At 34.6% G+C, this 25037-nt stretch overlaps 2 protein-coding genes across 3 annotated transcripts; both read left to right on the forward strand.

Annotated features, from left to right (window-relative positions):
- The first annotated feature begins 68 nt into the window (after nucleotides 1-68).
- LOC149737452 (intraflagellar transport protein 56-like) lies at nucleotides 69-2180 on the forward strand. The gene is made up of 4 exons (XM_089874304.1): nucleotides 69-552; nucleotides 880-1008; nucleotides 1505-1597; nucleotides 1894-2180. Exons 1-4 carry the CDS (start codon nucleotides 550-552, stop codon nucleotides 2014-2016), a joined length of 348 nt encoding a protein of 115 aa, XP_089730430.1. The 5' UTR covers nucleotides 69-549; the 3' UTR covers nucleotides 2017-2180.
- On the forward strand, nucleotides 1917-24970 carry LOC149737453 (intraflagellar transport protein 56-like). Of its 2 annotated transcripts, none has more exons than XM_089874275.1 (12): nucleotides 1917-2008; nucleotides 3175-3244; nucleotides 3466-3630; nucleotides 3848-3950; nucleotides 4430-4539; nucleotides 5059-5113; nucleotides 5357-5445; nucleotides 5983-6066; nucleotides 6440-6509; nucleotides 6795-6901; nucleotides 24413-24546; nucleotides 24760-24970. In XM_089874275.1, exons 2-12 carry the CDS (start codon nucleotides 3206-3208, stop codon nucleotides 24872-24874), a joined length of 1071 nt encoding a protein of 356 aa, XP_089730401.1. In that variant the 5' UTR covers nucleotides 1917-2008; nucleotides 3175-3205; the 3' UTR covers nucleotides 24875-24970. The 2 variants fall into 2 exon arrangements, with proteins under 2 accessions (XP_089730401.1, XP_089730400.1); XM_089874274.1 differs by lacking the exon at nucleotides 1917-2008 and adding an exon at nucleotides 2313-3120.
- Nucleotides 24971-25037: the final 67 nt, after the last annotated feature.

Genomic DNA, 25037 nt, shown 5'->3' on the forward strand with positions numbered 1-25037 from the left:
TGGATTGCGTTTTTTTCGTTTTTATTTGTAAGATCAATTGTTTGTTCAAAGAAAGGTATGACAGACAATTTAGACAATGGGTGTGAGCAGTTGCCGATAAGTGTATTGCCTAAGGACACATACGCCCACAATGGTAGCAGCGACGATCCTTAAACCGATAAACATTAGGTTAAAAAAGGCGGTTTAACCAACTGTGCCACAACGACAGACCTCTGAGAATGCTTAAAAAATTAAAATGTCGCGCATGTATTTACCTGTCCTAGTCAAAAACAGGCAATAAACAAGAAAGGACAGTTTTTTCACAGAAGTATTATTTATGCTTTTGAAAAGACATTCTACTACGTATTAATTGGCGTACTAATGGTTTCTGTGATTTTTTCATTAAGTTAATATTTCTATACTAATTTTGCATAGTGGATTTAGGGTTTTTCCCCGTATGGTTATTTTAGTGCGCGAACTTTGTTTTGCAGAAAGCTTTTTCGTGTTTGATTCACGAGACCTGTGGTTTTGTACCGAGTCGTTCTCTGGTTGGATAAGAGTACAAAAACGATGGTTAGTAGTTTGCTGGTTTGTGTTTTTTAACTAGGTATATTGTCTGGTGCCGTGGTACAGCGGTTAGCGCGCCTGCATCTAACCTAGAAGGTACGTGTTCAAGGCTCGTCGCTGCTACCATTGTGGGCGCAACTCGTAAGCTGGCTTGAGGTGTATGAAACAGAATACCCGTAACATGCGAGGATAAATAAGTTACACATGTGGTAACTTGTAAGCGGCATGGGGTGTGTGAAACAAAACACTCATGTTATAACGACTGTCATTGCCCTGCCATATATATGCGAGGATAAATAAGTTACTTTCATTCTCATTGTTACCTTAATTTAGATTCTGTCCAGGCAAAAACCAGCAACGTGTATTAAAGTCAATCATGGGATTAAAAAAGCCCCAAAAATGCCCGTACTTGATGATTTTCTGGATAAACGGGATTATGTTGGTGCAATTACTCTCTTGGAGGTAAGAAAGCTAATTGTATGAATATCTGACAAGACACTTAACGGCAATTGTTTCAACCTAGAGGTCATTAATGGGTTTTTTAAATTATCAGCCTTATACATAGAAAAGTATTGAAGAATAATCACCCACAAAGTTACATACGTGGTAACTCATAAGCAGGCACGAGGTGAATGAAATAGAACACCTGTGTTATAATGACTGTTGTTGCCCGGTCATGCAAGGATAAAGTAAGTTGCATTCATGTATCTGTACATTTGGAAGAAAGACTGATACCCAGAGCTTATTGTTTGAGATACTAAATACTTGGAGATACTAAAAATTTTACATTATATTTGCAACTGTGTTGTGTTACACCTATGTATATATGTAGATATGAAAAATAATAAGAAAATTAGATGTGTCAAAGCAGTTAGCCTATTCAACCAGTGGAGTTTGTGGTAGAAAATTTGTTTCCGTTTTATAGGAAAATACAATACTTTTTTGCTTTTTATTTTAGTTTCAAAGAAGATGTGGAAAAGTTGTTCCACACCTGAACATGTGGATTGCTTACTGCTGGTTTCATCTTGCAGATTACAAAAAAGCATATGCGGTAATATAGGTTTGCAGAACATTAATTTTTGCATGCGTGTGTTTCCTTAAAATCAGTATGCGAAAGTAAAATTTAGAAATTCTGGTTAATTTAACACAGATTTAGTTTAATTAATTTATGTGCATGGTACAAACTATGGCAGGCAGAACCAAAAGTTTGTAGACAAACTTTTTTTGCACGTGTAGACTGGATCTGGTTTAAAAACATAGTGTATTTCGAAGTTTGTTCTGCCATATTGTGCGACTTTATTAGGAAATGACTTTTGATTGTAATTGTTGGTAAAACTTAAATTTCAGATTTATAAAAAAATGATTGAAAAAACTGATTGTGATCCTCAAGCATTAATTAACCTTGCGTGTTGTTGCATGTATCTTGGACTATATGATGAAGCTTACACTGTTCTAAACACACGTAAGTAGTTTGTGATTTATATTTAATTGTAACAATAACTTGCATTATCAAGGCATGACCGGAAAACAACAGTCATGTTACCTGAGTTACCACACATGTAACTTTGAAGATGATTGTTTTTAGTACAATATTTATCTAATTTCGGAATAAACGTTGTATAAAATCGGCAAAAGTTGTCTAAAATTATATAGAGACATACTCTAAAAGTTCTGCACCATTGTGGGTGTATGTGTCCTTGGGCAAGAAACTTGACGGTAATGCTACAACCCAGCAGTTTCTTATGGGTTTACTATATTTTTAAATGCAGTAAAAAAATAATAATCTCTCACAAGTAGCATATAATGTGGTAATTCATAACCGGACACAAGGGGTATGACAACTTCCATAGAACACCTGTGTGGATAAATAAGCTGCATTTATTTATTAAATACTAATATGGTATGCTTCCAGTGCACATGGGCACATCAGTTAAAAAGAGAAGGTAAGAAAAAAAATATTTACAAAGTATGAAAGTAATACGTCATCAGCAAGCTAGTCAGTTATTCAGTCATGTGGAAGATATTCTGCATATATATTGGTTGTCGCTAGGAAAAGTAAGAAATTAAGTATATGAATTAGTCAAAACCTCCTTTTTATATTCAGCACAGCAAGACAACTTTTCAATTTTACAATCTCGATTGTTGTTCCATCTCAGTCACAAGGTTAGTCATGTGATAAGGTAGAAGAGAAACTGTTTAGACAATAATGAAGAATCCTCAAGTATTTTAAATATTAGGCGAGTGGAAAGTGTTGGAAGTTGGTAGTTAGGGGCTATTGGTTGGTGGTTATGTGTTTGGTTGGCACTTATTAGTAAAGGGTTATAGAGAGAAAGGTATATGAGTTAGTAGTTAGCGGTTATTGTTTAGCAGATAATGTAGGGTAAGGATTCTTCACCAGTATCAGAAATAATTCATTGGCTTTTATTTGAAGCTAAACAAGGAGAGAAACATGATGGTGCATATGTCAAGATTAGAAGATATTGATGATAAATGTTCCTACTATAGTCTACATTTCATGAGAGGGAACTATGAGGAAGCTATTAATTCATTCAAACATCTTTTAAATCTTGACAAGTATTTGTATGTAATAATATAGAGACAACTTTTTTAAAATAAGATGTTTTACAGAAACTTTGCTGCTCTAAAAGTTTATTTAGCGATGTGCTATTTTAAGCTGGAATATTATGACGTTGCACAGGTTAGAATTTTCGTCATAAAGTCAGTCTTGTTTGAATGATGGAATGTTACTTACTTTATCTTGTGTTGCTGGAAACGACAGTCGTTATAATACGGTTGTTCTGTTTCATACACCTTGTACTAGTTTACAAGTTACCAAGTATGTAACTTTGTGGGTGATAGTTTGTTTTTTTATTTTATGTATGGCTGACTATTCGTTCTCTCCCACGTGTTTTTATCCAGGATTATTTATCCGAGTACCTCCAGCAACACCCAGGCAGCGTTTTATGCAGCAATCTACGAGCTTGTATATTTTTCCGCCTTTATAACGGCAAGGCAGCAGAGGCAGAACTAAGGTCTATCAAAACTCCAACGTTATGTTGTTCGGATGTTATTCAACATAACAAGGTATTGAAAAAATACGTTGTACATCTTGTTCATTTAATAAATATAAGTTTGCAAAAAACAAAACCTTATGGCATATTTATTTTTATCCAAGTTTTGTAATTATATTTTATAGATCGTTGAAATTCGTATTAAACTATGCCAGAAATCTCCAAACGTTTATATTATGCCTGACAGCAGTAATATATATATTTAATAAACATTTTTAAAACACTTCAAGGTTGTATTTGGTGACGGTCGAAACGCTCGTCAAGTTTTACCCCCTCTTGTGGGGGTTATTCATGAGGCAAGATGGAACTTAGCTCTCTTCTTAGTAAAGCAAGGTGGTATATATAAATGTAACGTGTAATTTACTCTTGCATGGAGGGCATCAACAGTCGTTACAACTCAAGTTTTCTGTTTCATACACCTTGTGCATGTTTATGAGTTACCACGTATGTAACTTTATGGTGGATTATTTTTTGGAAGGATTTTTATTTTTTGTTTTGTGTATGGCTGACAATTTGGACAATCCATAAGAAACCACTGGGTTGGAACAATTACCATTCCGTGTCTTGCCCTAGGACATTGCAAAATAACATGACTAGCATGTGTACTATTTTTAATTTAAAAAAAATCTTAAGTTTGAATTTACTTGCCGGTTTATTATAGGCTATATCAAAGGTTTTATAATTTGTATGTCTCATGTGTGACATTTGAGTTTTATAGTGTGGCTGATTATTGTGTTCTAATGTTTTTATTTCCCTAATTACATTACATTTTTTATTACATTCATATGTTATATAATTACATTGCTTACCAGGTGAATACAAGGAAGCATATGGTCTACTTCATCAACACGACCCAAAACACGGACAGGAATATTTGATAAAAGCCGTTACTATGGCTTCACTGGGACAAGAAGAAGGAGACGTAAGATGAATAACGGATAACTATACCTGGATGATATCAGTTTGATTTTTTCCAAAAAATCTACATCGCTATAAAACAAATCTGACTTATTGCAGTTTAGATAATTATAGGGTAGGCCTGCCCACCCTGCCACCCCAGGTGTGGCGCCTATGGTTTGATTTATCTTTTCAAAAACTAAGACCAAATTTCAATATAAACAAAACATCTCATATATATATGTATGACACGACAAAGTCTTGAAATTTAATATTACTTTATTAAAATTCTCTTATTTTACTGAAACAAACTTCAGTGATATTGAAAGTTATATATGTTATGTTTGTATTGAAACTCACCAGAAAGTTGTGTTGTACGCCCCAAAGAACAAATTACCCAAAGAAACGAAAAAAAATAACAGCAAAATGAAAGTCTTTATAACACATTGTAGATAAAAACCTGCTTTATTAGAAAGCATGGATTCTAAGAGCAAAATATTTTTTCTCCAATTACTATGATTAAACAAAGTTGTGTTTATTACAGAAAAATTTGATAAATTCAGCAGCTCATTGCTACAAATATATTGTCAACTTAGGAGGTGGGTGGTAGCATTGAACGAATGAACTTGAATAAAGAAATGTAGCTTGTTTATTTATCCTCACATGACAGGGCAATTACAGTCGTTATAACACAGGTGTTCTGTTTCATGCAACTTGTGCCTGCTTAGGAGTAACCACGAATGTAACTTTGTGGATGGTTGTTTGTTGGAGCACTGCTGGAAATGCCTGGCTTTTTATACATAAATAAGTGACGTTTATTCAATCAATATATTTTCATGCAGACACAGTATTGGGAAGACAGTGTATGATGTCATCATGTTTCCTTCGGAAAGAATTTCGTCAAGCTCTTAATTACTTCGACAGTATTAAAGTAAGCCATTAATCTTATTTCTTATTTATTGCTCATTATTATTATATCATTAATCGCATTCTTTATTTGTGACAATAAATTGTCTGGCACAGTGCTACAGTAGTTAGGGTGCATGTCTCTAACCTAAAACTTTTTTGGCTTGTCACTACCACCAATGGGTTGTCCAAAAATGCACCACGGACACGAGGTGCATGAAACAGAACACCTGTGTTATAACCACTGTCCTGGTTCTAACACAACAGGATAAATAAGTTACATATGTGGTAACTTGTAAGCTGGCACAAGGTGTATGAAACAGAACACCCCTGTTATACCGACCATTATTGCCCCGCCATGGGAGGATAAATAAACAACACTTACTCATTCATTGCAAACCCATACATAGGGACTGTAAGTGTGAAAGAGATCTTCTGGCATATTTGCTTTAGTGATCTTAAAGGAGACTTCCCTTTTTTAGAATTTCCTTCACACTTGCATTACATGATATACAACAACAACAAAATACACCTGATAATAACAACATAAACGCTTAAACAGGGATATCTTTACAATGATGACGACTTTAATTTCAACTATGGACAAGCTAAGTTGGCTTGCGGGAAGTATAAAGAAGCTGAAGAGGTAACTAATAATTGAACCAGTGGTCAAATGGCAGGACGAACTGTTTAAAATCAATTGTCTTTTTCACTGTTTGGTCTAAAAAGAATACATTGTGAAAATACATATAACAAATTCCGAGGATCAGACCTTGATCTGGTGCTCATAGAGTCGGAAGATTCTTGTGTAAAAAAGCACAGGATCTGGTGCTAAGAAATACCTAACAGACCATGTTCAATTCCAACAAATGTAAAACATAAGAGATGTATATCTAACGTAAATTATATTGTCAGTCTCTTATTTAATAAGATAATAGTTATTGTCTGCTAATTACTTTTTTATAAATTTTGTCTGCTAAATATTCTTATAGAATTTAATAAAAAAGTATTTCTAACAGATTTTCGGGATGATACAGAATGAAATACTGAGGACAGATTTCGTCTTTCTGAGTTGTTTTGCACACTGCTGTAAGTAAATAAGATATTTTATACCAAAAATTTTGTTCATAAAATTAGCTTGTGTATTTGGTGTTAAGTAAATTGGAAACTTTTACAAACATTTGTTTTGATAAATTAGAATTTTATACGAAAAGAGTAGATGTCAGATTTAGAAATAGCATTTCACTATCTTTGTTTAATTGTATATAAACATACTTATATATAAAATACAAGTACTGTCACCTTAGTATCTTTGAAGTTTTTATTTAACTCACATTATTAGTAAAAATAAAAAACTCAAATTAATGTATTTAGATATAATGAACAAGAAGCCACAACTAGCTTGGAAACTGTACATGAAACTTGACACCTGCTCAGATTCGTTCAATCTACTTCAGTTTATCGCTAATGATTGCTACAAGGTATGCTGTATTTATATGTGTTATGTTAGCATTGTACTTACATACGTGGTAGCATTGTACTTACATACATGGTAGCATTGTACTTACACACATGGTAGCATTGTATTTACATACATGGTAGCATTGTACTTACATACATGGTAGCATTGTATTTACATACATGGTAGCATTGTATTTACACACATGGTAGCATTGTACTTACACACATGGTAGCATTGTATTTACACACATGGTAGCATTGTACTTACATACATGGTAGCATTGTACTTACATACATGGTAGCATTGTATTTACATACATGGTAGCATTGTACTTACACACATGGTAGCATTGTATTTACATACATGGTAGCATTGTACTTACATACATGGTAGCATTGTATTTACATACATGGTAGCATTGTACTTACATACATGGTAGCATTGTATTTACATACATGGTAGCATTGTACACATGGTAGCATTGTATTTACATACATGGTAGCATTGTATTTACATACATGGTACCATTGTATTTACATACATGGTAGCATTACACACATGGTAGCATTGTATTTACACACATGGTAGCATTGTACTTACACACATGGTAGCATTGTATTTACATACATGGTAGCATTGTATTTACATACATGGTAGCATTGTACACATGGTAGCATTGTATTTACATACATGGTAGCATTGTATTTACACACATGGTAGCATTGTACTTACACACATATTAGCATTGTACTTACATACATGGTAGCATTGTACACATGGTAGCATTGTATTTACATACATGGTAGCATTGTATTTACATACATGGTAGCATTGTATTTACATACATGGTAGCATTGTACTTACACACATGGTAGCATTGTACTTACACACATGGTAGCATTGTACACATGGTAGCATTGTACTTACACACATGGTAGCATTGTACACATGGTAGCATTGTATTTACATACATGGTAGCATTGTATTTACACACATGGTAGCATTGTACTTACACACATGGTAGCATTGTACACATGGTAGCATTGTACTTACACACATGGTAGCATTGTACACATGGTAGCATTGTATTTACATACATGGTAGCATTGTATTTACACACATGGTAACATTGTACTTACATACATGGTAGCATTGTACACATGGTAGCATTGTATTTACATACATGGTAGCATTGTACACATGGTAGCATTGTATTTACATACATGGTAGCATTGTATTTACATACATGGTAGCATTGTATTTACATACATGGTAGCATTGTATTTACACACATGGTAGCATTGTATTTACATACATGGTAGCATTGTACTTACATACATGGTAGCATTGTACTTACACACATGGTAGCATTATATTTACATACATGGTAGCATTGTATTTACATACATGGTAGCATTACACACATGGTAGCATTGTATTTACATACATGGTAGCATTATATTTACATACATGGTAGCATTACACACATGGTAGCATTGTATTTACATACATGGTAGCATTATATTTACATACATGGTAGCATTGTATTTACACACATGGTAGCATTATATTTACATACATGGTAGCATTGTATTTACATACATGGTAGCATTGTATTTACATACATGGTAGCATTGTATTTACATACATGGTAGCATTGTACTTACACACATGGTACCATTGTACACATGGTAGCATTATATTTACATACATGGTAGCATTGTATTTACATACATGGTAGCATTACACACATGGTAGCATTGTATTTACATACATGATAGCATTGTATTTATATACATGGTAGCATTGTACTTACACACATGGTAGCATTGTACTTACACACATGGTAGCATTGTACACATGGTAGCATTGTACTTACACACATGGTAGCATTGTACACATGGTAGCATTGTATTTACATACATGGTAGCATTGTATTTACACACATGGTAGCATTGTACTTACACACATGGTAGCATTGTACACATGGTAGCATTGTACTTACATACATGGTAGCATTGTACTTACACACATGGTAGCATTGTACTTACACACATGGTACCATTGTACACATGGTAGCATTGTATTTACATACATGGTACCATTGTATTTACACACATGGTAGCATTACACACATGGTAGCATTGTACTTACATACATGGTAGCATTGTACTTACACACATGGTAGCATTGTACTTACACACATGGTACCATTGTACACATGGTAGCATTGTATTTACATACATGGTACCATTGTATTTACACACATGGTAGCATTACACACATGGTAGCATTGTATTTACACACATGGTAGCATTGTACTTACACACATGGTAACATTGTATTTACATACATGGTAGCATTGTACTTACACACATGGTAGCATTGTATTTACATACATGGTAGCATTGTATTTACACACATGGTAGCATTGTATTTACATACATGGTAGCATTGTATTTACGTACATGGTAGCATTATATTTACATACATGGTAGCATTACACACATGGTAGCATTGTATTTACATACATGGTAGCATTACACACATGGTAGCATTGTACTTACGTACATGGTAGCATTGTATTTACATACATGGTAGCATTACACACATGGTAGCATTGTATTTACATACATGGTAGCATTACACACATGGTAGCATTGTACTTACACACATGGTAGCATTGTATTTACATACATGGTAGCATTACACACATGGTAGCATTGTATTTACACACATGGTAGCATTGTATTTACATACATGGTAGCATTGTACACATGGTAGCATTGTATTTACACACATGGTAGCATTGTATTTACATACATGGTAGCATTGTATTTACATACATGGTAGCATTGTATTTACATACATGGTAGCATTGTATTTACGTACATGGTAGCATTGTATTTACATACATGGTAGCATTGTATTTACATACATGGTAGCATTACACACATGGTAGAATTGTATTTACATACATGGTAGCATTACACACATGGTAGACATACATGGTAGCATTGTACTTACACACATGGTACCATTGTACACATGGTAGCATTATATTTACATACATGGTAGCATTGTATTTACATACATGGTAGCATTACACACATGGTAGCATTGTATTTACATACATGGTAGCATTGTATTTACATACATGGTAGCATTGTACACATGGTAGCATTGTATTTACATACATGGTAGCATTGTATTTACATACATGGTAGCATTGTACACATGGTAGCATTGTATTTACATACATGGTAGCATTGTATTTACATACATGGTAGCATTGTATTTACACACATGGTAGCATTGTACTTACATACATGGTAGCATTGTACACATGGTAGCATTGTACTTACACACATGGTAGCATTGTAGACATGGTAGCATTGTATTTACATACATGGTAGCATTGTATTTACATACATGGTAGCATTGTACACATGGTAGCATTGTATTTACATACATGGTAGCATTGTATTTACATACATGGTAGCATTACACACATGGTAGAATTGTATTTACATACATGGTAGCATTACACACATGGTAGCATTGTACTTACATACATGGTAGCATTGTATTTACATACATGGTAGCATTGTACTTACACACATGGTAGCATTACACACATGGTAGCATTGTATTTACATACATGGTAGCATTGTACTTACACACATGGTAGCATTGTACTTACACACATGGTAGCATTGTACACATGGTAGCATTGTATTTACATACATGGTAGCATTGTATTTACACACATGGTAGCATTGTACACATGGTAGCATTGTACTTACACACATGGTAGCATTGTACACATGGTAGCATTGTACTTACATACATGGTAGCATTGTACTTACACACATGGTAGCATTGTACTTACACACATGGTACCATTGTACACATGGTAGCATTGTATTTACACACATGGTGGCATTACACACATGGTAGCATTGTACTTACACACATGGTAGCATTGTATTTACATACATGGTAGCATTGTATTTACACACATGGTAGCATTACACACATGGTAGCATTGTACTTACACACATGGTAGCATTGTACTTACATACATGGTAGCATTGTACTTACATACATGGTAGCATTGTACTTACACACATGGTAGCATTGTATTTACACACATGGTAGCATTGTACTTACACACATGGTAGCATTGTATTTACACACATGGTAGCATTGTACTTACATACATGGAGGCATTACACACATGGTAGCATTGTACTTACACACATGGTAGCATTGTATTTACATACATGGTACCATTGTATTTACACACATGGTAGCATTACACACATGGTAGCATTGTACTTACACACATGGTAGCATTGTATTTACATACATGGTAGCATTGTATTTACACACATGGTAGCATTATACACATGGTAGCATTGTATTTACATACATGGTAGCATTACACACATGGTAGCATTGTATTTACAAACATGGTAGCATTGTATTTACACACATGGTAGCATTGTACACATGGTAGCATTGTACTTACACACATGGTAGCATTGTACACATGGTAGCATTGTACTTACATACATGGTAGCATTGTACTTACACACATGGTAGCATTGTACTTACACACATGGTACCATTGTACACATGGTAGCATTGTATTTACACACATGGTAGCATTACACACATGGTAGCATTGTACTTACACACATGGTAGCATTGTATTTACATACATGGTAGCATTGTATTTACACACATGGTAGCATTACACACATGGTAGCATTGTACTTACACACATGGTAGCATTGTACTTACATACATGGTAGCATTACACACATGGTAGCATTGTACTTACACACATGGTAGCATTGTATTTACACACATGGTAGCATTGTACTTACATACATGGAGGCATTACACACATGGTAGCATTGTACTTACACACATGGTAGCATTGTATTTACATACATGGTACCATTGTATTTACACACATGGTAGCATTACACACATGGTAGCATTGTACTTACACACATGGTAGCATTGTATTTACATACATGGTAGCATTGTATTTACACACATGGTAGCATTACACACATGGTAGCATTGTACTTACACACATGGTAGCATTGTACTTACATACATGGTAGCATTACACACATGGTAGCATTGTACTTACACACATGGTAGCATTGTATTTACACACATGGTAGCATTGTACTTACATACATGGAAGCATTACACACATGGTAGCATTGTACTTACACACATGGTAGCATTGTATTTACATACATGGTAGCATTGTATTTACATACATGGTACCATTGTACACATGGTAGCATTGTATTTACATACATGGTACCATTGTATTTACACACATGGTAGCATTATACACATGGTAGCATTGTATTTACATACATGGTAGCATTGTACACATGGTAACATTGTATTTACATACATGGTACCATTGTATTTACACACATGGTAGCATTATACACATGGTAGCATTGTATTTACATACATGGTAGCATTACACACATGGTAGCATTGTACTTACACACATGGTAGCATTGTACTTACATACATGGTAGCATTACACACATGGTAGCATTGTACTTACACACATGGTAGCATTGTATTTACACACATGGTAGCATTGTACTTACACACATGGTAGCATTGTACTTACATACATGGAAGCATTACACACATGGTAGCATTGTACTTACACACATGGTAGCATTGTATTTACATACATGGTAGCATTGTATTTACATACATGGTACCATTGTACACATGGTAGCATTGTATTTACATACATGGTACCATTGTATTTACACACATGGTAGCATTATACACATGGTAGCATTGTACTTACATACATGGTAGCATTGTACTTACACACATGGTAGCATTGTGTTTACATACATGGTAGCATTGTATTTACATACATGGTAGCATTGTATTTACCTACATGGTAGCATTGTATTTACATACATGGTAGCATTGTATTTACACACATGGTAGCATTGTACACATGGTAGCATTGTACCTACATACATGGTAGCATTGTACACATGGTAGCATTGTTTTTTACATACATGGTAGCATTGTACACATGGTAACATTGTATTTACATACATGGTACCATTGTATTTACACACATGGTAGCATTGTATTTACATACATGGTAGCATTACACACATGGTAGCATTGTACTTACACACATGGTAGCATTGTACTTACATACATGGTAGCATTACACACATGGTAGCATTGTACTTACACACATGGTAGCATTGTATTTACACACATGGTAGCATTGTACTTACACACATGGTAGCATTGTACTTACATACATGGAAGCATTACACACATGGTAGCATTGTACTTACACACATGGTAGCATTGTATTTACATACATGGTAGCATTGTATTTACATACATGGTACCATTGTACACATGGTAGCATTGTATTTACATACATGGTACCATTGTATTTACACACATGGTAGCATTATACACATGGTAGCATTGTACTTACATACATGGTAGCATTGTACTTACACACATGGTAGCATTGTGTTTACATACATGGTAGCATTGTATTTACATACATGGTAGCATTGTATTTACATACATGGTAGCATTGTATTTACATACATGGTAGCATTGTATTTACACACATGGTAGCATTGTACACATGGTAGCATTGTACCTACATACATGGTAGCATTGTACTTACACACATGGTAACATTGTATTTACATACATGGTAACATTGTATTTACATACATGGTAGCATTGTATTTACATACATGGTAGCATTGTATTTACACACATGGTAACATTGTATTTACATACATGGTAGCATTGTATTTACATACATGGTAGCATTGTACTTACACACATGGTAGCATTGTACTTACACACATGGTAACATTGTATTTACATACATGGTAGCATTGTATTTACACACATGGTAGCATTGTACTTACACACATGGTAGTATTGTATTTACACACATGGTAACATTGTATTTACATACATGGTAACATTGTATTTACATACATGGTAGCATTGTATTTACACACATGGTAACATTGTATTTACATACATGGTAGCATTGTATTTACATACATGGTAGCATTGTACTTACACACATGGTAGCATTGTACTTACACACATGGTAGTATTGTATTTACACACATGGTAACATTGTATTTACATACATGGTAGCATTGTATTTACACACATGGTAGCATTGTACTTACACACATGGTAGTATTGTATTTACACACATGGTAACATTGTATTTACACACATATTAGCATTGTACTTACACACATGGTAGCATTGTATTTACATACATGATAGCATTGTATTTATATACATGGTAGCATTGTACTTACACACATGGTAGCATTGTACTTACACACATGGTAGCATTGTACACATGGTAGCATTGTACTTACACACATGGTAGCATTGTACACATGGTAGCATTGTATTTACATACATGGTAGCATTGTATTTACACACATGGTAGCATTGTACTTACACACATGGTAGCATTGTACACATGGTAGCATTGTACTTACATACATGGTAGCATTGTACTTACACACATGGTAGCATTGTACTTACACACATGGTACCATTGTACACATGGTAGCATTGTATTTACATACATGGTACCATTGTATTTACACACATGGTAGCATTACACACATGGTAGCATTGTACTTACATACATGGTAGCATTGTACTTACACACATGGTAGCATTGTACTTACACACATGGTACCATTGTACACATGGTAGCATTGTATTTACATACATGGTACCATTGTATTTACACACATGGTAGCATTACACACATGGTAGCATTGTATTTACACACATGGTAGCATTGTACTTACACACATGGTAACATTGTATTTACATACATGGTAGCATTGTACTTACACACATGGTAGCATTGTATTTACATACATGGTAGCATTGTATTTACACACATGGTAGCATTGTATTTACATACATGGTAGCATTGTATTTACGTACATGGTAGCATTATATTTACATACATGGTAGCATTACACACATGGTAGCATTGTATTTACATACATGGTAGCATTACACACATGGTAGCATTGTACTTACGTACATGGTAGCATTGTATTTACATACATGGTAGCATTACACACATGGTAGCATTGTATTTACATACATGGTAGCATTACACATGGTAGCATTGTACTTACACACATGGTAGCATTGTATTTACATACATGGTAGCATTACACACATGGTAGCATTGTATTTACACACATGGTAGCATTGTATTTACATACATGGTAGCATTGTACACATGGTAGCATTGTATTACACACATGGTAGCATTGTATTTACATACATGGTAGCATTGTATTTACATACATGGTAGCATTGTATTTACATACATGGTAGCATTGTATTTACGTACATGGTAGCATTGTATTTACATACATGGTAGCATTGTATTTACATACATGGTAGCATTACACACATGGTAGAATTGTATTTACATACATGGTAGCATTACACACATGGTAGACATACATGGTAGCATTGTACTTACACACATGGTACCATTGTACACATGGTAGCATTATATTTACATACATGGTAGCATTGTATTTACATACATGGTAGCATTACACACATGGTAGCATTGTATTTACATACATGGTAGCATTGTATTTACATACATGGTAGCATTGTACACATGGTAGCATTGTATTTACATACATGGTAGCATTGTATTTACATACATGGTAGCATTGTATTTACATACATGGTAGCATTGTACACATGGTAGCATTGTATTTACATACATGGTAGCATTGTATTTACATACATGGTAGCATTGTATTTACACACATGGTAGCATTGTACTTACATACATGGTAGCATTGTACACATGGTAGCATTGTAGACATGGTAGCATTGTATTTACATACATGGTAGCATTGTATTTACATACATGGTAGCATTGTATTTACATACATGGTAGCATTACACACATGGTAGAATTGTATTTACATACATGGTAGCATTACACACATGGTAGCATTGTACTTACATACATGGTAGCATTGTATTTACATACATGGTAGCATTGTACTTACACACATGGTAGCATTACACACATGGTAGCATTGTATTTACATACATGGTAGCATTGTACTTACACACATGGTAGCATTGTACTTACACACATGGTAGCATTGTACACATGGTAGCATTGTATTTACATACATGGTAGCATTGTATTTACACACATGGTAGCATTGTACACATGGTAGCATTGTACTTACACACATGGTAGCATTGTACACATGGTAGCATTGTACTTACATACATGGTAGCATTGTACTTACACATGGTAGCATTGTACTTACACACATGGTACCATTGTACACATGGTAGCATTGTATTTACACACATGGTGGCATTACACACATGGTAGCATTGTACTTACACACATGGTAGCATTGTATTTACATACATGGTAGCATTGTATTTACACACATGGTAGCATTACACACATGGTAGCATTGTACTTACACACATGGTAGCATTGTACTTACATACATGGTAGCATTGTACTTACATACATGGTAGCATTGTACTTACACACATGGTAGCATTGTATTTACACACATGGTAGCATTGTACTTACACACATGGTAGCATTGTATTTACACACATGGTAGCATTGTACTTACATATGGAGGCATTACACACATGGTAGCATTGTACTTACACACATGGTAGCATTGTATTTACATACATGGTACCATTGTATTTACACACATGGTAGCATTACACACATGGTAGCATTGTACTTACACACATGGTAGCATTGTATTTACATACATGGTAGCATTGTATTTACACACATGGTAGCATTATACACATGGTAGCATTGTATTTACATACATGGTAGCATTACACACATGGTAGCATTGTATTTACATACATGGTAGCATTGTATTTACACACATGGTAGCATTGTACACATGGTAGCATTGTACTTACACACATGGTAGCATTGTACACATGGTAGCATTGTACTTACATACATGGTAGCATTGTACTTACACACATGGTAGCATTGTACTTACACACATGGTACCATTGTACACATGGTAGCATTGTATTTACACACATGGTAGCATTACACACATGGTAGCATTGTACTTACACACATGGTAGCATTGTATTTACATACATGGTAGCATTGTATTACACATGGTAGCATTACACACATGGTAGCATTGTACTTACACACATGGTAGCATTGTACTTACATACATGGTAGCATTACACACATGGTAGCATTGTACTTACACACATGGTAGCATTGTATTTACACACATGGTAGCATTGTACTTACATACATGGAGGCATTACACACATGGTAGCATTGTACTTACACACATGGTAGCATTGTATTTACATACATGGTACCATTGTATTTACACACATGGTAGCATTACACACATGGTAGCATTGTACTTACACACATGGTAGCATTGTATTTACATACATGGTAGCATTGTATTTACACACATGGTAGCATTACACACATGGTAGCATTGTACTTACACACATGGTAGCATTGTACTTACATACATGGTAGCATTACACACATGGTAGCATTGTACTTACACACATGGTAGCATTGTATTTACACACATGGTAGCATTGTACTTACATACATGGAAGCATTACACACATGGTAGCATTGTACTTACACACATGGTAGCATTGTATTTACATACATGGTACCATTGTATTTACACACATGGTAGCATTATACACATGGTAGCATTGTATTTACATACATGGTAGCATTGTACACATGGTAACATTGTATTTACATACATGGTACCATTGTATTTACACACATGGTAGCATTATACACATGGTAGCATTGTATTTACATACATGGTAGCATTACACACATGGTAGCATTGTACTTACACACATGGTAGCATTGTACTTACATACATGGTAGCATTACACACATGGTAGCATTGTACTTACACACATGGTAGCATTGTATTTACACACATGGTAGCATTGTACTTACATACATGGAAGCATTACACACATGGTAGCATTGTACTTACACATGGTAGCATTGTATTTACATACATGGTAGCATTGTATTTACATACATGGTACCATTGTACACATGGTAGCATTGTATTTACATACATGGTACCATTGTATTTACACACATGGTAGCATTATACACATGGTAGCATTGTACTTACATACATGGTAGCATTGTACTTACACACATGGTAGCATTGTGTTTACATACATGGTAGCATTGTATTTACATACATGGTAGCATTGTATTTACATACATGGTAGCATTGTATTTACATACATGGTAGCATTGTATTTACACACATGGTAGCATTGTACACATGGTAGCATTGTATACATACATGGTAGCATTGTACTTACACATGGTAACATTGTATTTACATACATGGTAGCATTGTATTTACATACATGGTAGCATTGTATTTACATACATGGTAGCATTGTATTTACACACATGGTAACATTGTATTTACATACATGGTAGCATTGTATTTACATACATGGTAGCATTGTACTTACACACATGGTAGCATTGTACTTACACACATGGTAGTATTGTATTTACACACATGGTAACATTGTATTTACATACATGGTAGCATTGTATTTACACACATGGTAGCATTGTACTTACACACATGGTAGTATTGTATTTACACACATGGTAACATTGTATTTACATACATGGTAACATTGTATTTACATACATATTAGCATTGTACTTAAACACATGGTAGCATTGTATTTACATACATGGTAGCATTGTATTTACATACATGGTAGCATTGTATTTACATACATGGTAGCATTGTATTTACACACATGGTAGCATTGTACTTACATACATGGTAGCATTGTACACATGGTAGCATTGTATTTACATACATGGTAGCATTGTATTTACATACATGGTAGCATTGTATTTACATACATGGTAGCATTGTACACATGGTAGCATTGTATTTACATACATGGTAGCATTGTATTTACATACATGGTAGCATTGTACACATGGTAGCATTGTATTTACATACATGGTAGCATTGTATTTACATACATGGTAGCATTGTATTTACATACATGGTAGCATTGTATTTACATACATGGTAGCATTGTACACATGGTAGCATTGTATTTACATACATGGTAGCATTGTATTTACACACATGGTAGCATTGTACTTACATACATGGTAGCATTGTACACATGGTAGCATTGTATTTACATACATGGTAGCATTGTATTTACATACTTGGTAGCATTGTATTTACATACATGGTAGCATTGTATTTACATACATGGTAGCATTGTATTTACTTACATGGTAGCATTGTATTTACATACATGGTAGCATTGTATTTACATACATGGTAGCATTGTATTTACATACATGGTAGCATTGTATTTACATACATGGTAGCATTGTACTTACACACATGGTAGCATTGTAGACATGGTAGCATTGTATTTACATACATGGTAGCATTGTATTTACATACATGGTAGCATTGTACACATGGTAGCATTGTATTTACATACATGGTAGCATTGTATTTACATACATGGTAGCATTATATTTACATACATGGTAGCATTGTATTTACATACATGGTAGCATTGTTTTTACATACATGGTAGCATTGTACTTACACACATGGTAGCATTGTAGACATGGTAGCATTGTATTTACATACATGGTAGCATTGTATTTACATACATGGTAGCATTGTACACATGGTAGCATTGTATTTACATACATGGTAGCATTGTATTTACATACATGGTAGCATTGTATTTACATACATGGTAGCATTGTACTTACACACATGGTAGCATTGTACTTACACACATGGTAGCATTGTATTTACATACATGGTAGCATTGTACTTACATACATGGTAGCATTGTACTTACATACATGGTAGCATTGTATTTACATACATGGTAGCATTGTATTTACATACATGGTAGCATTGTACTTACACACATGGTAGCATTGTATTTACACACATGGTAGCATTGTACTTACACACATGGTAGCATTGTACTTACATACATGGTAGCATTGTATTTACACACATGGTAGCATTGTACTTACATACATGGTAGCATTGTACTTACACACATGGTAGCATTGTATTTACATACATGGTAGCATTGTATTTACATACATGGTAGCATTGTATTTACATACATGGTAGCATTGTATTTACATACATGGTAGCATTGTACTTACACACATGGTAGCATTGTACTTACACACATGGTAGCATTGTATTTACATACATGGTAGCATTGTACTTACATACATGGTAGCATTGTACTTACATACATGGTAGCATTGTATTTACATACATGGTAGCATTGTATTTACATACATGGTAGCATTGTACTTACACACATGGTAGCATTGTATTTACACACATGGTAGCATTGTACTTACACACATGGTAGCATTGTACTTACATACATGGTAGCATTGTATTTACACACATGGTAGCATTGTACTTACATACATGGTAGCATTGTACTTACACACATGGTAGCATTGTATTTACATACATGGTAGCATTGTATTTACATACATGGTAGCATTGTATTTACATACATGGTAGCATTGTACTTACACACATGGTAGCATTGTACTTACATACATGGTAGCATTGTACTTACATACATGGTAGAATTGTATTTACATACATGGTAGCATTGTATTTACACACATGGTAGCATTGTACTTACACACATGGTAGCATTGTACTTACATACATGGTAGCATTGTACTTACATACATGGTAGAATTGTATTTACATACATGGTAGCATTGTACTTACATACATGGTAGAATTGTATTTACATACATGGTAGCATTGTATTTACACACATGGTAGCATTGTACTTACACACATGGTAGCATTGTATTTACATACATGGTAGCATTGTACTTACACACATGGTAGCATTGTACTTACATACATGGTAGCATTGTACTTACATACATGGTAGAATTGTATTTACACACATGGTAGCATTGTATTTACATACATGGTAGCATTGTATTTACATACATGGTAACATTGTACTTACACACATGGTAGCATTGTACTTACATACATGGTAGCATTGTACTTACATACATGGTAGAATTGTATTTACATACATGGTAGCATTGTATTTACACACATGGTAGCATTGTATTTACGTACATGGTAGCATTGTACTTACACACATGGTAGCATTGTACTTACACACATGGTAGCATTGTATTTACACACATGGTAACATTGTACTTACACACACGGTAGCATTGTATTTACATACATGGTAACATTGTACTTACACACATGGTAGCATTGTACTTACATACATGGTAGCATTGTACTTACATACATGGTAGCATTGTACTTACACACATGGTAGCATTGTACTTACACACATGGTAGCATTGTACTTACACACATGGTAGCATTGTACTTACACACATGGTAGCATTGTACTTACACACATGGTAGCATTGTACTTACACACACGGTAGCATTGTACTTACATACATGGTAGCATTGTATTTACATACATGGTAGCATTGTACTTACACACATGGTAGCATTGTTCACATGGTAGGTAGCATTGTACTTACACACACGGTAGCATTGTATTTACACACATGGTAGCATTGTTCACATGGTAGGTAGCATTGTATTTACATACATGGTAGCATTGTACTTACACACATGGTAGCATTGTATTTACATACATGGTAGCATTGTATTTACATACATGGTAGCATTGTATTTACATACATGGTAGCATTGTATTTACATACATGGTAGCATTGTACTTACACACATGGTAGCACTGTACTTACACACACGGTAGCATTGTATTTACATACATGGTAACATTGTACTTACACACATGGTAGCATTGTACTTACATACATGGTAGCATTGTACTTACATACATGGTAGCATTGTACTTACACACATGGTAGCATTGTACTTACACACATGGTAGCATTGTACTTACACACATGGTAGCATTGTACTTACACACATGGTAGCATTGTACTTACACACATACATACATGGTAGCATTGTACTTACACACATGGTAGCATTGTTCACATGGTAGGTAGCATTGTACTTACACACACGGTAGCATTGTATTTACACACATGGTAGCATTGTTCACATGGTAGGTAGCATTGTATTTACATACATGGTAGCATTGTACTTACACACATGGTAGCATTGTATTTACATACATGGTAGCATTGTATTTACATACATGGTAGCATTGTATTTACATACATGGTAGCATTGTATTTACATACATGGTAGCATTGTACTTACACACATGGTAGCACTGTACTTACACACATGGTAGCATTGTACTTACACACATGGTAGCATTGTACTTACACACATGGTAGCATTGTACTTACACACATGGTAGCATTGTACTTACACACATGGTAGCATTGTACTTACACACACGGTAGCATTGTACTTACATACATGGTAGCATTGTACTTACACACATGGTAGCATTGTATTTACATACATGGTAGCATTGTACTTACACACATGGTAGCACTGTACTTACATACATGGTAGCATTGTACTTACACACATGGTAGCATTACATTCATGGTAGCATTGTACTTACACACATGGTAGCATTGTACACATGGTAGCATTGTATTTACACACATGGTAGCATTGTACACATGGTAGCATTGTACTTACACACATGGTAGCATTACATTCATGGTAGCATTGTACTTACACACATGGTAGCACTGTACACATGGTAGCATTGTACACATGGTAGCATTGTACTTACACACATGGTAGCATTACATTCATGGTAGCATTGTACTTACACACATGGTAGCATTACACACATGGTAGCATTGTACTTACACACATGGTAGCATTACATTCATGGTAGCATTGTACTTACACACATGGTAGCATTGTACACATGGTAGCATTGTATTTACACACATGGTAGCATTGTACACATGGTAGCATTGTACTTACACACATGGTAGCATTGTACACATGGTAGCATTGTACTTACACACATGGTAGCATTGTACTTACATACATGGTAGCATTGTACTTACATACATGGTAGCATTGTACTTACACACATGGTAGCATTGTACTTACACACATGGTAGCATTGTTCTTACATTCATGGTAGCATTGTACTTACATACATGGTAGCATTGTATTTACATACATGGTAGCATTGTACACATGGTAGCATTGTACTTACATACATGGTAGCATTGTACTTACACACATGGTAGCATTGTACTTACACACATGGTAGCATTGTACTTACACACATGGTAGCATTGTACTTACACACATGGTAGCATTGTACTTACACACATGGTAGCATTGTACTTACACACATGGTAGCATTGTACTTACACACATGGTAGCATTGTACTTACACACACGGTAGCATTGTACTTACATACATGGTAGCATTGTACTTACACACATGGTAGCATTGTATTTACATACATGGTAGCATTGTACTTACACACATGGTAGCACTGTACTTACATACATGGTAGCATTGTACTTACACACATGGTAGCATTACATTCATGGTAGCATTGTACTTACACACATGGTAGCATTGTACACATGGTAGCATTGTATTTACACACATGGTAGCATTGTACACATGGTAGCATTGTACTTACACACATGGTAGCATTACATTCATGGTAGCATTGTACTTACACACATGGTAGCACTGTACACATGGTAGCATTGTATTTACACACATGGTAGCATTGTACACATGGTAGCATTGTACTTACACACATGGTAGCATTACATTCATGGTAGCATTGTACTTACACACATGGTAGCATTGTACTTACACACATGGTAGCATTACATTCATGGTAGCATTGTACTTACACACATGGTAGCATTGTACACATGGTAGCATTGTATTTACACACATGGTAGCATTGTACACATGGTAGCATTGTACTTACACACATGGTAGCATTGTACACATGGTAGCATTGTACTTACACACATGGTAGCATTGTACTTACATACATGGTAGCATTGTACTTACATACATGGTAGCATTGTACTTACACACATGGTAGCATTGTACTTACACACATGGTAGCATTGTTCTTACATTCATGGTAGCATTGTACTTACATACATGGTAGCATTGTATTTACATACATGGTAGCATTGTACACATGGTAGCATTGTACTTACATACATGGTAGCATTGTACTTACACACATGGTAGCATTGTGTGAAAAAAAATTATTTAATTTTATTTGCAACGTCCCTATTAAAAAAAATTAACTCTATAGATGAGACATTTCTACATAGCTGCAAAAGCATTTGATGTTTTGGAACATTTGGATCCAAGTCCTGCACACTGGAGTGGCAAACGTGGTGCTCTTGTTGGATTGTTTCAAAGTATTGTATTGGGTAGAGAACCAAGGTAAGGATTGATTTTTTAATATTTTTTTTTTTTAGAATAAATATTTTGAATATATGATGTAAGATAAATTTGTCCAAATCTTGACCATGTTTTTATGTTTTGTCCAAATTTTGTTCATTTTTGTCTGTATTTTTTATTGTTTTGTTTTGGGCATTCAACATTTTAATAAATTTAAACCCAAAATTTTCATCAATAAAACTTCATTATGTACAGAGATATGCTGAAGGAATTGCTTCTCATTCTCCGAAACACAAGTAATCCACAAGTGGAATATATATCTCGTATAATTATTAAGTGGGCTAACGATCATAGAGTTGAAATCAATTGAAATGCATTTTAACCTTAAGACTTATTAATTTGGTTAATGTGTTTTCTTTATATTGTTGGTTTTAAATATATTATTTAATAAATTGTTTTATCACAAGTGTGTTTCTTTTATTTTAGTTTTAATTATGGAAGTTCCAACAAACCTTTATTAAAAACATTTAAAG

This window comes from Ciona robusta, chromosome 3 (assembly GCF_009617815.1).
Source record: "Ciona robusta chromosome 3, ASM961781v2".
NCBI classification, from domain to species: Eukaryota; Metazoa; Chordata; class Ascidiacea; order Phlebobranchia; family Cionidae; genus Ciona; species Ciona robusta.